Source organism: Choloepus didactylus, chromosome 14 (assembly GCF_015220235.1).
Source record: "Choloepus didactylus isolate mChoDid1 chromosome 14, mChoDid1.pri, whole genome shotgun sequence".
Taxonomy (NCBI): Eukaryota; Metazoa; Chordata; class Mammalia; order Pilosa; family Megalonychidae; genus Choloepus; species Choloepus didactylus.
The window spans coordinates 10,935,847-10,951,606 of record NC_051320.1 but is presented as its reverse complement, the minus strand read 5'-3'; the positions used below and the strand labels follow the sequence as shown (position 1 = coordinate 10,951,606).

The following is a 15,760-nucleotide window of genomic DNA, read 5'->3' as shown; positions in this document are numbered from 1 at the left end:
GGGTACGTGGTTTCTTTTGGGGCTGATGCAAATGGTCTAAGGTTGACTGCAGTGATGGCTGTATAGCTCAGTGAGTCTACAAGAAGCCACTGCACTATCCACTTTCAGTGGGTGAACTGCATGGTATGTGAATTTTATCTCAATAAAGCTGTTTTCAAAAGGCTATTATTTTAATTTACTTTCAAGGTGATGAGGCAGCATGGAGAGAAGCGGAGAGCTGGGTGGCCGTCCAGGTCCCACCCTAGCTTCACAACCTTATGCAAATCGCTTTCTGCTCTGCACCTGTCCTGGCCACAGCAATATCACCTTCTGTTCTATAAAATTGGGATTCTGCGGCTCAAAGCTGAGATACATCAGAGAAGGAGAAAGTATCCAAGGAAGATACAACTGCCCTAAGAAAAAGAAAAAAGAAAGGCAGTGGGACTAGTCAAGGTGACATGTTAGGCTACTGCTTACCTAGGTACATTTCAGGTTTTATTGAAAGGAGCAGACAATGAATAAGTGCAATGAATGCCATGCAGCCTTGCTGTGTTCACTCTCGTACATATTTCATCTCCCTGCTTTTGAAATCTAAATACTTAGAGCCCAGAAGACATCGTGTATCATGCACACTTTCCATAGGAGAAGAATGTGAATTGAAATTTGATGTGACTTTAAATCTTCTACAAATCCACCTTCTCTTAAAATGCCTGAAGTGTTGAGGGAGGTGATACAATATGGAGAATGAAGCCAGTTTTCTTCTCTGGTTCTGAGGGGGAGATGAAGAACGTATCTGTCCAAGGGAAAAAAGAAGAAAGCCCCTTCCAAATCCCACATGGTTTTAGGCATATTCCGACTGCCCCCTCAATACCAGGATCAGGGACTGGGCAACATCTGGTATCCTCAGATGCATTTTCTAAGGGTGACTCAGTTTCTCCCCCTACAACAGTGCTCCCGATTAACAGTGCAGAGGGGCAATGCACCATCATCATCATCACAGCCCAGGCCAGCCTGGGAGGTCACAGCTCGGAGAGGCTGAACAGTGGCCCTTGAGGGTGAAAGGGAAGAGCGAGGGATCTAGCCCTGTCGGGCCTGCCTGAGGGGCAGAGCTCAAGGGGACCAGCCTGGCTAGAAGCGCTCAAGCACCCCGCAGAGGGCCCGGGACTGCAGGATCTGTGGTCTGTGCATCACGTGGGCCCAGACAATCTGGTACCGACTGGCCCCTGCAAACACTGCAGTGAACTGACCCAGGAAGCAGCATCACTGAAAGGGGCCATGTGTGCCCAGAGGTGATGCCACAGAAAGCCCATAAAGTGCTTGCAAATGTTGACCCGGAATCTACACTAGCCTTTGGGTCTAACATCTAGTTTGCAGGAAATTAGGGAATAGAGGAGCAAAATAACACCCTGAAGAAGTAGCAAACAAATCTGGGATGCAGTATATAGGGCAAAGGATCCAGTTTCTTCCACAGGTCAGTGCATGAAAAAAGAATGGGTAAAAGAACCAGTCTACAGCAGACAGCCAGAAAGGAGAAGATACTAATTAAATACTGTTAATTTGGTTGAGCTTGAGAAAGGAATTGTGGCTATTATATGGATATATATATAATTTTTATTGTGGTAACATATATACAACACAAACTTTCCAATTTTAACCACTTTCAAGTATACCCTTAATTGGTATTAATTACATTCACAACGTTGTGCTATCACCCTCACCATCCATCACCAAAACCTTTCCATCACCCCAAACAGAAACTCTGTAACAATTAACTCCCATTCCCCCTCTGACAAGCCCTGGGAACCTGTAATGAACGTTCTGTCACTGTAAATTTGCATATTCCAGTTACTTCATATAAGTGAAGGCATACAATATCTGCCCTTTTGTGTTTGGCTTATTTCACTCAACATGATGTCTACAAAGTCCATCCATGTTGTAGCAAGGATGAGAACTTTACTCCTGTTTACAGTATTAGGGTGATGCGAGCCTCTTAGAATGAGTTAGGAAGTGTCCCCTCCTCTTCAAGTGTTTGGAAGAGTTTGAGAAGGATTGGCAGTAATTCTGTGAATGTTTAGTAAAATTCCCCCATGAAGCCATCTGGTCCTGGAATCTTCTTTCTTGGGAAGTTTTTGATTCCTGATTCCATCTCTTTACTTGTTATTGGTCTGTTGAGATTTTCTGTTTCTTCTTGAGTTAATTTAGGTAGTTCTGTGTTTCCAGGAATTTGTCCATTTCATCTAGGCTATACACAACACAAACTTTCCCATTTTAACCGCTTTCAAATATACCCTTAATTACATTAACTACATTTTATATTAATTTGTTGGTGCACAATTGTTTATAGTATCCTCTTAGAATCTTTTTTATTTCTGTGGGGTCAGTAGTAATGTCCCCCTTTCATTTCTGATTTTAGTTATTTTCTGGATAATATATATTCAAGTGTGCTTACCTTAAGGTTTTTTAACCATGAATGAAATTTGTCATGTGCTATGCTTCCTATCACTGCCCCTAAGTTATTGGACAGAACTAAGGAAACTTTTATGGATAAGTCATCCTTTTGGATCTCAAGTGACAGTAAGAACACAGCCAGTACTATAGGAAGCTCCCTCCTGTTCTGTTCTGGTTTGCTGGGGCTCCTTGAATCTACTCTGCTTGTGCTGGGCACAAACCTTACAGACATTAGGCCTGGGTGAATATTGGCCGGTTGAAGGACTTCTCAACCAATTACAGCAGATGGAGCTTGGTTTGGGGACAGAGGGGTTATGAAACATGTTCATTTACATGAAAATTAAGGAAAATAAAAATGCATTAAAAGATATGTGCATAAGTAACTAACTAGCCTTCTCTACTCCTTACAGGTCTGTCTTGGCAAATTTTTCCTCTATCTTTCTTTTTTAACAAAGTCTCCTTTTCCCCGTAGAAAATTCTCCATAATCCCTTAGTGGATAGTAGCATTGGCTTCTCAAACCTTGTCTGATGTCCAGTATAAGTCAGAACTTCTCATCCTGTAGTAATGATCCCATTATAATAACTGTGAAATGGAGAGCTCCATCCTATTTAAAGCTTTCAGAGTAACCTGAATCTCTGAAAGCCTCTAGCAACTGAGTTTTCTTATACACAAAACCTTTGTGCATATGTCATTTCTCTGTGACCCTTTTCCATTAGTCCTTTGGGGGGCTGTTAACTGCCATTAAGCTAAAAGTTTTCCAGTTAACATGAAAATGCTGAAGGTTGAAATGGTGGCTCTCAAAAGGAACCCTTAAATGAAGTGTGTTGATTTTATTTCCTATAGGAAGTTGTCTTGAATTTTGGTCTGTGTTTCTGAAAATTTTTTCCTGTGAGTACACTATTTCTGTAGTAGGGGACTTAATAAATATTATTGTTATTGGTTGAATTTCATATGAATTTAGTATTTACTTCCATAAACTCTTTCCTACAAAATTTAGTAATCTCCCACACTTACTTTCATGTGACATAACAGGGGTTGGCCAACTTTTTTCTATAAATGACAAGAAAGTAAATACTTCAGGCTTTGTGGACTATATGGTCTCCATTGCAGCTACTCAACTGTACTGCTGCAGCATGAAAGCAGCCACAGACAGTACATAAAGGAATGAGCGTGGGTTGGTGCCAATAAAATGCTATTTATGGACACCGAAATTTGCATTTCATAAAATGTCTGTGTGTCATGAAATGCTATTCTTTGAAAACCATTCTTCACATACAGTTGTGTAAAACCAGGCAGGATAAACCAAATGTGGTATATATGCAGGATGGAATACTACACAGCAGTAAGAAAGAATGAGATCGTGAAACGTATGACAACATGGATGAACCCTGAAGACATAATGCTGAGCGAAGCTAGACACAAAAAGAGAGATATCGTATGTTACCACTAATGTGAACTCTGTGAAAAATGTAAAATAAATATTTTACATTGTAGAATGTAGGGGACCTAGAGATAGACAGCAACTAATGAAGGGAAATGATAATCTAATAAGAACAGATAAGCTATTGAGGGTAATCTCAATGTTAATGGAATCCTCAGGAATGATTATGGTTTGCAAATTTTCTTGAGTACGGTAGGAACATGTTGGAAGCAATGTAGTTATTTTAGGTTGTTTTTTTTAATCCTTTGTTTTGTTTGAAATGTTGTGGTTTTTTGTTGTTGTTTGTTTGTTTGTTTTATTTTTTGCTAAATAAAGTTAAAAAAATAAAATAAAACCAGGGAGTGGGCTGAATTTGGCCCACGGGCCTTAGTTTACCAAGCCCTGTTATAGATACATAGAGACTCTCAGTAGAGTGTTTACAAATAATTGAAAAAATGAGATGTGGATTCCAGAGGAGTAATACCCTGTTGATTTTGCAAAAGAACTTCCCACCATAACCTCATGATAATTTAGCACCTAAATCTACATATCACAAAGAGTCTACCAACTTTGTATTTCTGCCTCTAGCCCAGGCCATTCCCTGGACTTCAAAACTCATAGATCCAACTGCCCACGTGATGCCAATGGAACTGTCACGGACATCTCAGACTTCAGGTCTAGAATGGACCCCTTAGTCTCCCCTCCACCACTACGTTTCTCCACTAATCTTCCCAATGTCCATCCATGGTGCTCCCATCCACCCACATCCTGGAGCTCCCATACACCCACATCCTGGAGCTGTCATGGACATCGCAGACTTTAGGTCTAGAATGGACCTCTGACTCTCCCCTTCACCATTACGTTTCTCCACCAGTCTTCCCCATGGCCATCGATGGTGCTCCCATCCACCCTCATCCTAGGCATCACTCTGAGTTCCTCCCTCTTCCTCTCTTCTGTATCTAATTCATTAGCAAGCCTCCTGCATCTCCAGAATGCAGGTCAGGTCTGCCACTTGTCTTCATCTCCGTGGCCCCCTCCCCATCTCTTGCCTGGACTGCCACAAGAAGACTTCATTCACCCTTTCCCTTTATCACCCCATAACAGCCAAGTCATATTTTTTTAAAACAGAATTTGGATGCCTTCATCCCCTCTTGTAGCCTTCAACAGAATCCATGCCACAGAGAATGCAATCTCAACTCTTTACCACAACCAGCTTTCTCCATTAACACTTTTCAATCAAGGCATGATTTCCAACCTAGGTCTATACTAGCAAATATAGAAGTCATCACACTCCACTCACATTGAATTTTTAAAAAGATTGTATGGAGAGATTTCAAGATCCCCATTGATAAAAGTCAGTCTCAAAGAGGATGTGTGACGGAGCTTAAAGTCTCCGAGTTGGCCTGGGTACAGGAAAGACCCTGGCTTGGGCTCAGGCCAATCCCCCTGCAGCGACTCACCTCCTCATGCCACAGCTGTGCTCGGGCCACCAGTACACAGATTTGGGTTATTTTTGGATGCCTATTAGCAAATGCCTCAGGAGTCCTTTTTCCAGCAGGTCTGCTGTTGATTAGAACAGGCTAATAGAAACTCCCGTGTATTACCTCTTCCCAAACTGCCTTCAGTACTCCCAGGACGGCTCTCTGTGGGCTGAGCTAATGGAATGTTTTTTTCTGCAGCTCCCAAGGGGGTGTCTGAGAGATTCTCTGCTCCTCAGGGTTTTCGTTTTCTACAGCTTGCACTAAAATATCTACTGAATTTTAGTTCCTCATCTACCCCTTGCCTGAAGTGTTGAACACACAGATCTAAAATTGATGAAATTTCAAAGACTTGCAAATGTTTAGTGGTTATGCATTTTGGATTGTCTATAGGGAACTGTAGCTACATTTATGAGACAATATAATATAAGGAAGGACCAAAACTCCCATTTTAAAGTATAGATAAAAAAGGCTCCCAAGGACCCATTTCAATTAAAAAAAAATACAAGCTATCTATACGTAGTCTCCTGATTCTCAGAACAGATTTGATACAAATGCATTTTCTATCTAAATCAGTATTTATAGTTTTCATACATCCATGATTTTCAAAACAGATCACTGGAAAATAAGGAAATGAATTAGAGGAACTTTTGTTCATTTTATTATTCATTTTCCAAACTGCACTGGAAACAAATGATATAATAGAAAGGTAAAAAATGTAATCCAAAGAAAGAAGAAAAATAAACTTGTTTCATGAAAAATCTCTTCAAGAAAAATGGTAGTAAGTCAAGGCTGAGCACTGTTCTTACGTAGTAATTATAAAAGCCAGATAAATAGCTAGAATCCAATTTCTAAGAACATCAGAGAGTCATGAGCATGAAGAGGATTAAATTGACTAAAATTTCTGAGACAGAGGGACTTCCAAGGCGAGCAGTCTGCCACCAGTGGTATTCTACCTTGAGGGCATCTGCTGACTCTGGACATAGGATAAGGACACAAAGGGACTCTCAAGTGTCATGTAGAACAAGTCCCACTTCAGTAAAAAAGCCTCCCTCAAATACAGGGCTGGCCTCCTCAGAGCACACACCAAATGTGGGGGCCACACTGGGCAGGTCAGGCAAAGCACAAAGATCAGAGCTCCCAAAGGGCAGACAGAGTATCCCACAGTCTTTCAAGACTGAGGAGATGGAAACCTTCCAGGCTCTCAATCCAAAGCCCATGAGAAGCACACCAGAGGAACAGGAAAATCTTATTCCCAAACTGCAGCCAGCCCCAATCTAGTGCAAACGGTTACGAATGTCAGCCCCTCACCAACAAAGAGGAATGGGGAATACCTCACTGGTAGAAGATATCACCTGAATCTAGAGTTTCCTCATATGCAATGTCTGACACACAACAAAAATCACTAGACAAAGAGACAGAAAAATGTGACCAATAATAAAAAACAAACAATTGATACAGGTCCACAGATAATCCTGTTATTGGATTTAGCAGACAAAGGTTAAGTGGTCCAAACTGAGGAAAAGATAGAGAATTTCAGCAGAGAATTTGAATCTATTAAGAACAATCAAATGGACATACCATCATCTTGAACAAAGCAACTTCTGAAATAACAACTCACTGAAGGACTTGACAGAAGAATGGGTACAGCAGAAGATAGTGTAAATGAACTAAAACACAGGTCAATAAATGTATTGACACTGAAGCATAGAGTGAGGAGAAAAGAACAGAACAGAGGTGAGAATAAAGAGACATGAGGAAAAGAAGGAAAATCATCTAAAAGATGTATGTATGATTTGTGTCCCAGAAGCAGGGAAGAAAAAAACAGGACCAAAGCAATATTTAAAGAGATACTGCAAAGAGTTTCCAAAGCTGATAGAAGACACAGATCCATAAATCATGCAGCCCGGTGAATCCGAAGTAGGATAAATACAAAGAAGCCTCACCTAGGCACATCACATTCAAACTGTGGCAAGCCAAAAACAGAAAAAATTTTAATCAGTCAGAGGAAAGAAACATAGTATCTTCAAAGAAGCTTGATTTTCCAGTAGAAACTATGGAAGCCAAAAGATAATGGAATGAGAGTGTAAAGGCAAGTCAGAGACTACAAGAAGGTATCTGCAGTACACTCACACACACACGCACATTTTTGACAAACAACTTGTATCCAGAGTACAGTAGGACATCGTTTTACGTGGACAATATGTTCCAAGTCCCTTTGCGTAAGTTGAAAATTGCCCATAGTAGCGAACTTCCATTATTTAATAATTATTTCCTATATGAACATACTTATGCATTTTTTTATAAATAAGGCAAATAAACACCCTAGTAACATTAAGTAAACAAAATTAATCATAGAAATACTTTTTTAAAATCTTGTCTCTTATTTTTTTTTTGATTGCCGATTGCACATATGTGAATTTGCCTGTGTAGAGTTCATGTAAAACAATGTCCTACTGTACAAGAAAAATCTTACAAATCAAAAAGAAAAAAAGACAACACAATAGAAGAATGGGCAGAGACTTACAGAAAGCACTTTACAATAGAAGATATACAAATAACCAAAAAACAGATGAAAAGATGCCTGACACTGTTAGCAATCAGGGAACTACAAATCAAAACCACAATACTTTTGCACTACTTAGCCACCAGAAAGACTAAAATTAAATGGATGGACAGCTCCAAGTACTGGTGAGGATGTGAAGCCATCCTCAATTATCCATTGCTGGGAGGTGTAAATTGTCTTGAAAGTGTAAAAATGGCATGAAAAATTGATTGGCAGTATTGACTAAAGCTAAACATATACTAAATCTATTACCCAGAAATTTCACTCCTGGGCAGATACCCAAGGGAAATAAGTATTCATGTTCATCAAAAGGCAGGAATGAAACTGTTTGCATTAGGGTTATTCATAACAGCCCCAAACGGGAAAATTCCCAAATGTCCTTCTATAGTGGAACGGATAAATAAACTGAGGTATGTTCATCCAAAGAATGCTGCAGAGCATTCAAAAATAACAATACATGCAACAACAATGGATGAATGTCGAAAGCCTAATGCTGAGTTAAAGGACCCGATGCAAAAGGGTATGTACTGTGTGATTCCGTATGAAGTTCAAAAACAGGCATAACTGATAGACAGCAAGAGAGGTTATAAGTCGTTACTTTTGTGGAAGAACCAACCAGAAGGACATAAGCCAGCGAGGGCTGAACACATCCCAAATCTTGGTCTGGACCAGTGGTTCTAGACTTTTCTTTTGGCAATGTCTGCAGACATTTTGGTTGTCACATGTGGAAAGGGGTGGTGCTACTGGCATCAGAGGGGCAGAGGCCAGGGATGCTGAAAACATCCTACAACACTCAGGACAGCCCCAGAGAATTAAAATGTCAATAACGCTGAGGTTGAGAAACCCTGGGAGAGAAGGCCGTTACAAGGGAGTAGACTTATGTAAAGCGCATGGAGCTGTACACTTACGATGCATATACTTTAAGTTCTCATTCAAGTAAACAAAGTCAAAAGCAATCATGAATCTCACAAAAATACTGATGAGCTCCTCACTGAAATCCAGCAAACTTATGCTTAAATTTTGTTTTTCAGTTTTATAAGCGGTCTGATTAAAAAGTCCTAATGGCCTGAATTTGCAAGGGATTTCGTAAGTCTGGGAGAATTGAACTCTTTGTGTTCAATTCCCGTTAAATGCAGAGTGGGGTCTATACCTTTCTATATAGCAGGAGATGAGTGAACTGGTATCCAGATGATCACTAGAAATGAATATTTGTGGAAACACAATAAAGGTATATGGTGAAGTACACAGGTCTGGGATTCTCTTGAAGTCATGAGATGACGTGCAGAGAAAAATACACATGCACTTCGTAAAAGTCATCTCATCTTCGTTCCAAGGGTGGTAACTTCTTGCCACTAATTATCATCAAGACTTTTACACCAATTAAGAAATCTACCAGTCCCTTAAATCTCATTATTCCTCCACCCTGAGATATGAAAGTTATCTGCAAGGGTGGGGTAAGGAGAAGGTTGCTCAGTTCTTTCTACTGCCTCTGCATCAATGGAATAGCAATACAAGCTTCTGCTCATTCTCGCCACACCACCGTAGAAAGGTTAAGCACGCTGGGTGCTGCACCACGAACTACTATTCAGTTAGCTGCAACAGAAGACAGGGTCACAGACCAAGACAAACCAGAGAACATGAGTATAAGCATATTGTACAACCCACGAACTGAGGAGTGCTCAAACTACTGGATAATTTTGCACGAGATGCACTGGTCTAAAATCCAAATACTAATAGGTACCTGAAAAGGATTTTACAATTTAAAGTAAGATTAATTAGTAACTAGAAATTGAGCGCTCCCTAATTGGAAAGGCCAACTTGTTTTAATAACCGTTGCAACATAATTTGAGTGAAATATCACAGCTGGGCAATGGAGCACATTAGTCATATTTTGCAAACGATTATCCAGGAAGACAGCTAGCATCAAATCAGCTAGATTAGAATCAAGGTAATTTATTCTACAAATTCATAATCATGTGCTATTACCTTGGCCCTTGGTCCCATCAAACTTCATTGTGAATGGCCTCTAAAAAAGCCCATTCAATTGCACTGTGAGCTGACTCACCCCAGGCAGTCTTGTCTAAACTCTTGAGCTGGCTGCTGAGGCCCATCTCCGAGGATGCTAGGTAGTCAGTGACTCACACTTCTTGTATAAATGCTAAGCTCTGACTCAGAGTGAACCCTGTTCCTTGCTGACTGACACTATGCTTATTTGAATATAAGCTCCCATTGTGACTCAGCTGGTGGCGCATTCAAAACCAATCCACAATGCTCCCAATTGGACAGTGATTCACATTATAAGCACGTTGGGACTCACATGCGATTTCAAAACTCAGTTCTGCTGAACTGGCTTCGGAGCCTGCTAGAAAGTCACTCCCTGCTTGCTGCCCTGTATTTCTAAGGATACGTGGTAGGCATCCCAGAGTGGAAAAGCCAAGGGTAAGATATCCAGTTCATGCCCTGGAAAGAAACATGCTTCCATCTTCAAGAAAGTGGGCACAATTACAAGAAGTGCTTTCCCTGGGAGACACGCCATTCTTCTAAGTGACTTTGCAAGGCCAGAAGCTCACTTGAATGGCTCTGCCACATGATTTCTTAACCATTCATGAGAGGGGTGAACACTCAGGCCACCTTCTGCATTTGCCCATGGAAAGGGAAGGTCCTCAGACATGCAGAAACAAATCCAGAGACATGCAGACATGAAAGAATAGTAGGACTTTAGGAACCGATACTCAAGTGCTTGGAATGAGACCAGTAACCAGACTACTTCATTAAAATAGGAAGGCTTTTTTTTTTTCCTCTCTCCCTCTTGCTAGTCCACAGAATATGGACTAAAATCTCCTTCTATGTAACTTTGAAAGATTTTCCTACACACTACCCAACAGGAAAGACCTTCAAAGCCAGGAGGAAGATTTTAAGAATTTAAGAGATGCTCAAAAGTGATTTCTAATAAAAAATTGCTACAAGGGATTAACAGAACATGCAACAAAAGCATACTCCAGTGGGACCTTAAATTCTAATGGGGGCTGTGCCTCTGGTTTGCCCTTATCTCACCTTAGGCATGTCACATGGTTGTGTCTTCTTGGTGAAGGGCTACCCCAAAGTTGCCTGACAGCGGCAACACTACATGGTCTTTGTGTTAGAGATCGCACACACACATATTTTTCCTTATATAATATCTTCTGATTTCCTACTTGTTCAAGGTGCAAAGATCTGTAATAAACAGGAAATCAGAGGACCTAATTCCAATTCTATTTCGTCTCCTAATTGTGACAGATCTTTGGCCGGGACCTTGAGCTCTCTGGATGGCTCCTCATCTGTAAAATGAAGGTCAAAGTCAGAAATCTGATTTTATCATTCTGTGTTCCTGCTATAAGGGTATTTTGGCTGAAATGTTTACAGAGATCTTAGAGAAGTTAGTACTTCTAGCTCTTAAGACAAGTGCCCAGATTTTCTTAAATGAAATAGACTTGGTATGGTATGTCAATGAAGACATTTGATTGTATATACCATGACCAAAGGTGTATTTTCTAGGCATAATGTTTCACAAAATGAAATCTTTGAGATTGAAAATTAGAGATAATTTCCTTAAAATGCTCTTTGATGCTTGCCTGTAAATATTTAATCATTCAGAATAAAGGGGCCAGATGATGCACAAATGCATTGCATTTACATTTGGATATTGACAAAAAATTTACTGTCTTTCCAATTTTGATCATGGACATCTACTTCATCATGCATGCTGTTTATAGTGTACACAAATACAGATTTTGTTCCTGATCTTTTTATCTTTTGAAACATACTTGGTCAATTTAGCATCAATATAATAATAATAGTAATGATAGTGTTTGCCTAGTGTGGTAGATTGAATTATGCACCACAATTTAGACATGTTTCTTCGTCTTAATCCACAGCCCTGTGGATGTGAACCCATGGTAAAAATTGCCTCTTGAAGATGTTATTTTTATCAGTGTGGGCCTTAATCTGGATTACTGGAGGCCACTTAAGAATACCACAGGGAGAAGGAGGAAGTCAACAGAAACTGGAAGATAGAAGAGAGGACCTCAGCCATGTGCTAGGAAGTCCAAGGAGCCCCAAGGATTGCCACAAACCAGCACTGGATTTCTGCAGACCTGGGAGGAAATAAGCCTCTGGCATCCAAAACCCCAAGACAATAAATTCTGGTTGTAGTCTGTGTCATAGCAGTCAGGCAGACTAAGACATCAGGTATATGCCAGACACAATTATAGCAGCTCTAGTCCACTAATTATGAAGTGAGTACTTTCATCACTCCCATTTTACAGACGGTACAGTTAAGACAAAGAGACGTTAAATAACTTGCCTAAAATCACACAGCTAGGCTGGGATCTCAACCCAGACAGCTTCAGAGTCCAGGACTCTTACCCATTAGGCAGTGCTGTCTCTCCAGCTTTACTGATCCATCACACAAAAGATGCCACTTAAATAACCAGCAGATGAACAGAATGAGGCCCAGCAGAAAATTAGGTTAGGAGCAAAAAATATTCCAACAAACAAAAAGAGTAAATTGCAAATCCTGGTGGTGCCAAAGAACTTATAGATAGTGCCATTTCATTGCTAATGTCCTTGCCAAGTTTGGGAAGGAAGTCGTGCCATTTCCTTAACCTGAACCCTGTTTCAATCAGTTTCCCAGTCCAGACCCACTAGAAATGAAGGAAGCCAGGCGACCTGTGGCCAGGAAGGAGGTTGGAGGTGAATTTAGAAGTTCCCTGCTCCCCACACTCGAGAGGCAGTGGGGAGCCCCCAATGGCAGGTGACTGCTTCTGCTAATCAGCGGGCTAAGTGAGCCCCGCAGGCACCAAGGCTCAATCAAGGGAAAGGACAATCGGTAAGTTTCAGCCACAGAGCTTAGGAGTGGGGTGGGGATGGTCTAAACAGAGCCCACTGGCCTCGGCAGGATTCTGAAAGGAAAGGAGACAAGAAGTGATTTCTCCCTCTCGCGCTCTCCTCCTTCCGGATAGAAATCCTGTCTCCGCGTTCACTTCTCCACCCCATCTACCACCCAGGACGCGCGAGCAGTGGTGGCTCTCCCCGACTCCCAGTTCCGCGCCCGCGCCGCTGGGGTCGCTCCCGGCCCTTGGCGGGTCGGCGCCTGCCCGTCGCGCGTTCGCAGCCTCGGCGCCGCTTTCCTGGGTGTTCTCCGACGCCGGCAAGTCCGGGCGGCTCGCGACCCAACCCCTCCCGGCGTGCTGCCTGGGCCACCGCTCCTCGCCTACCGGCACCCCCAGAGGCGGAGGGGGCGAGCGTACGGATTCCCCAACGCCCACCCCGTCCCCCCACCCCGCGCCGCCCCTGCCACCTTCCTCTGCCTACCCCTACTCACTGTGGCGTGGGGGGCGTGGGGAGGCGCGCACAGAAACCCCCCCCACACACACAACGTCCAACCCCCTCACCGCCTCACTTATCGCCCCTAGCCCACTACAGCCACCCCTCCCCCAAAGACGGGGAAGTGAGGAGGCGCGCACACAGATTTCCCCATCGCCCACCCCCTTCCCAGCGCGCCCTTCTCCCACGGCCTCTCCGCCTCCCACTCCCCAAGGGGCTGGGGCGCGCATCCAGCTCCCCCACTCCAACGCCCCCTTATCTCTCGCGCCGCACCTCACCTCCCCCGGCCCCCAGTTTCCGCAGCCTGGGCGCCCGGAGTCTTTCCAACTTCTCGAGCAAAGTCGCCTCGGCGCCTGCACCTTGCCCGCCTCGGCTCCGGTAAAGGATGGGGACCAGTGCTGTGCATTCCGTTTCCAAAGTGTCCACAGAGGCTCCCGGAAATCCTGAGACCGATCGCGCAGCTTTCCCAGGATCCAAATACCGGGCGCCCACGACCCGGCCCCGTCTCAGCCTCGGACTTGACCCCCCTAGTCTCCCATCCCCCGGGTTATACTTCTCCGAAGGGAGGGGACTGGGATTCCGGGAGGTTCTTCTCGTTCCCACCGCGATCAAACTGCCCGCCTCCCGGCGCCCGCTCGGGTCTTCGCCCTTGTCCCTAGCCAGTGACAACGCCGACGTTTCCACCCGCTTCGACTTTCCGAAAAGGTTAATCTGCATTTCGAGTTTTAAGGGTCAGGCTCCTGTGTCCCCTCCCAGTCACCCACCCGGGGCACAGAGGTTGAATCGCGCGGACGCCCCAAGCGGAACCCCTGGGCCGACCAGGTGGAAACTGGTCCTGGTGGCTCTCCCCTGCCCCCGCCACACCCTCAGCCCACACCCTCCAAAACATACACTGACACACGAAGGGGGGCAGGCAGGCAGAGGGGCGACGGCCCCACAACCCCGCACTCGTCGCGCGGCAGGACACGGAAGCGCCGGGTCCCGCCGTGGCGCGCTTGAGCAAGGCGCCGCGCGCCGGGCCCGGGTCCTCAGGATGAGTCGGAGAAGGAGGGTTGGGGGTCGAGGGAAGCGGGGTACTCACCGTGCCACTGTCCCGCCGACCAGCGGGTGGGGAAGCTCCGGCCGGGTCTCCTTCGCCGGCCGCGCGCATGCGTCCCGCGTGCGCCTGATTTTTATTCTAATACGCTCTCTTTACTCCGCTGGCCAGTCCTCTCCTGGCTCTCCTCTGCCTTCCGCCCACTCGCCGCCCTCCCCTTCGCCTCCCTGCGGGCTCTGCCTCCTCCTGGCCCTTCACTCCTCCACCTCCACCCCCACCCGGGGGCAATCCCTGGGCTCTCCTCCCCCGGGCGGCGGCGCGCTCCTAGGTGACTGGGGCTGGGAAGGGGAGACGCCGTCGAGGTCCCTGCCCTGCCGCAGTCCCCCACCTCCAGCCCGGTTGGGAAGTCCCGAGTGTGTCCACGAGAAACCCGGCGAATGCCGAGGCGTCTGCCAAGCCCCCTCGGTCACCGCCACCGCCTAGCACGCGGGGGCCGAAAGAGTGTGTGTGAGGATGCGCTCTGGGACAGGTTGAATGGGGTGGGAGGTGGGGCGCGGAAGGAGGAGGCGGCACGGCGCGCGGAGGGGGTGCTCTATCCCCCGCAGAGTCACGCCCGTGGACGGGATGTTTTTAATTTCCGGGATGGCCCCGCCTCTGGAGGGCAGCATCCTCCCTTCTTCCCTGCCCCGGGGCGCTTCAGGGAGCTCTGCCCCCGCCCTACCCCGCTTCAGCCTCCGCCTCCGTCTCCGCCTCCGATCCTCCCGCAATGGAGAGGGGCTCCTAGCCCCAGCGGCCAGGCGCGGCCGGTGGGGGTAATTTCCGACTCCGGATCCCGCCTAGCCCTTCGGTGACTGCCCACTCTCCTCCCTTCTTCGGGGGGCGTGGAGGGCAACCAGGGGTGGCGAAGGAACCCTGTCGCCCAGCTCGGCGGACACCGGGCACCGCCGGACCCTCCAGAGTGAGCCGCGCCGCGCCGCCGGGGCTGTGCGCCTAAGCTCCGAGGGCCAGACCGAAGCTGGAAACTGACCTGACACAAAAATCACATCACGTCATTTCCTCCCTTGCCTGCCGGGCCCTCAGCAGCGGAGAACGCAGGGGAGTGGGAGCGCGGGGAGGGGCGGGGGCGCGTCCCGGGGAAGCCCGAAGGAGGGGAAGAGAGCGACGCACAGAGAACCAGAGTTTGAAAAGCAGCCTCTGGGAAAGGCGAGAGCCCTCATCCGCGCGGATGGACCCTGGGCAGGAAATGGCCCGGAAAAAAGTAGCTTCGCGTGCCTTCCTGGCGGGGTGGGGGACGGACGACCCGCTCAGCCTGCTGGACCTTCCCACCCCACCGTGCTGGCCCAGGCACCTGCTGGCCCCAGGCGGAGAGGGTCACTTAGGTAGCCGCCGGGGAGGGTGGAGTCGGGGTGAGGCTTGGGGGTGGGGGCGGGAGCGGGGGCGGGAGACCACCGTACTCACCGTCGCGGAT

General features: G+C 45.9%; 1 protein-coding gene across 4 annotated transcripts in view; it reads right to left on the bottom strand.

The window, feature by feature from the left end:
• RGS20 (regulator of G protein signaling 20) overlaps positions 1–15,349 on the bottom strand; it is a 76,306-nt gene extending 60,957 nt beyond the window's left edge. The window contains exon 1 of one of the 4 annotated variants that reach the window (XM_037802903.1): positions 15,320–15,349. Coding sequence is in view for 1 of the 4 variants with exons in the window: in XM_037802901.1 (XP_037658829.1) it covers positions 14,338–14,406 (69 nt within the window). In the remaining 3 variants the exon portion in view is untranslated. Of the gene's footprint in view, positions 1–13,534; positions 13,743–14,337; positions 14,929–15,319 lie in introns of those variants that run through there. The other 3 variants (XM_037802901.1, XM_037802902.1, XM_037802904.1) reach the window with 3 other exon arrangements.
• Positions 15,350–15,760: the final 411 nt, after the last annotated feature.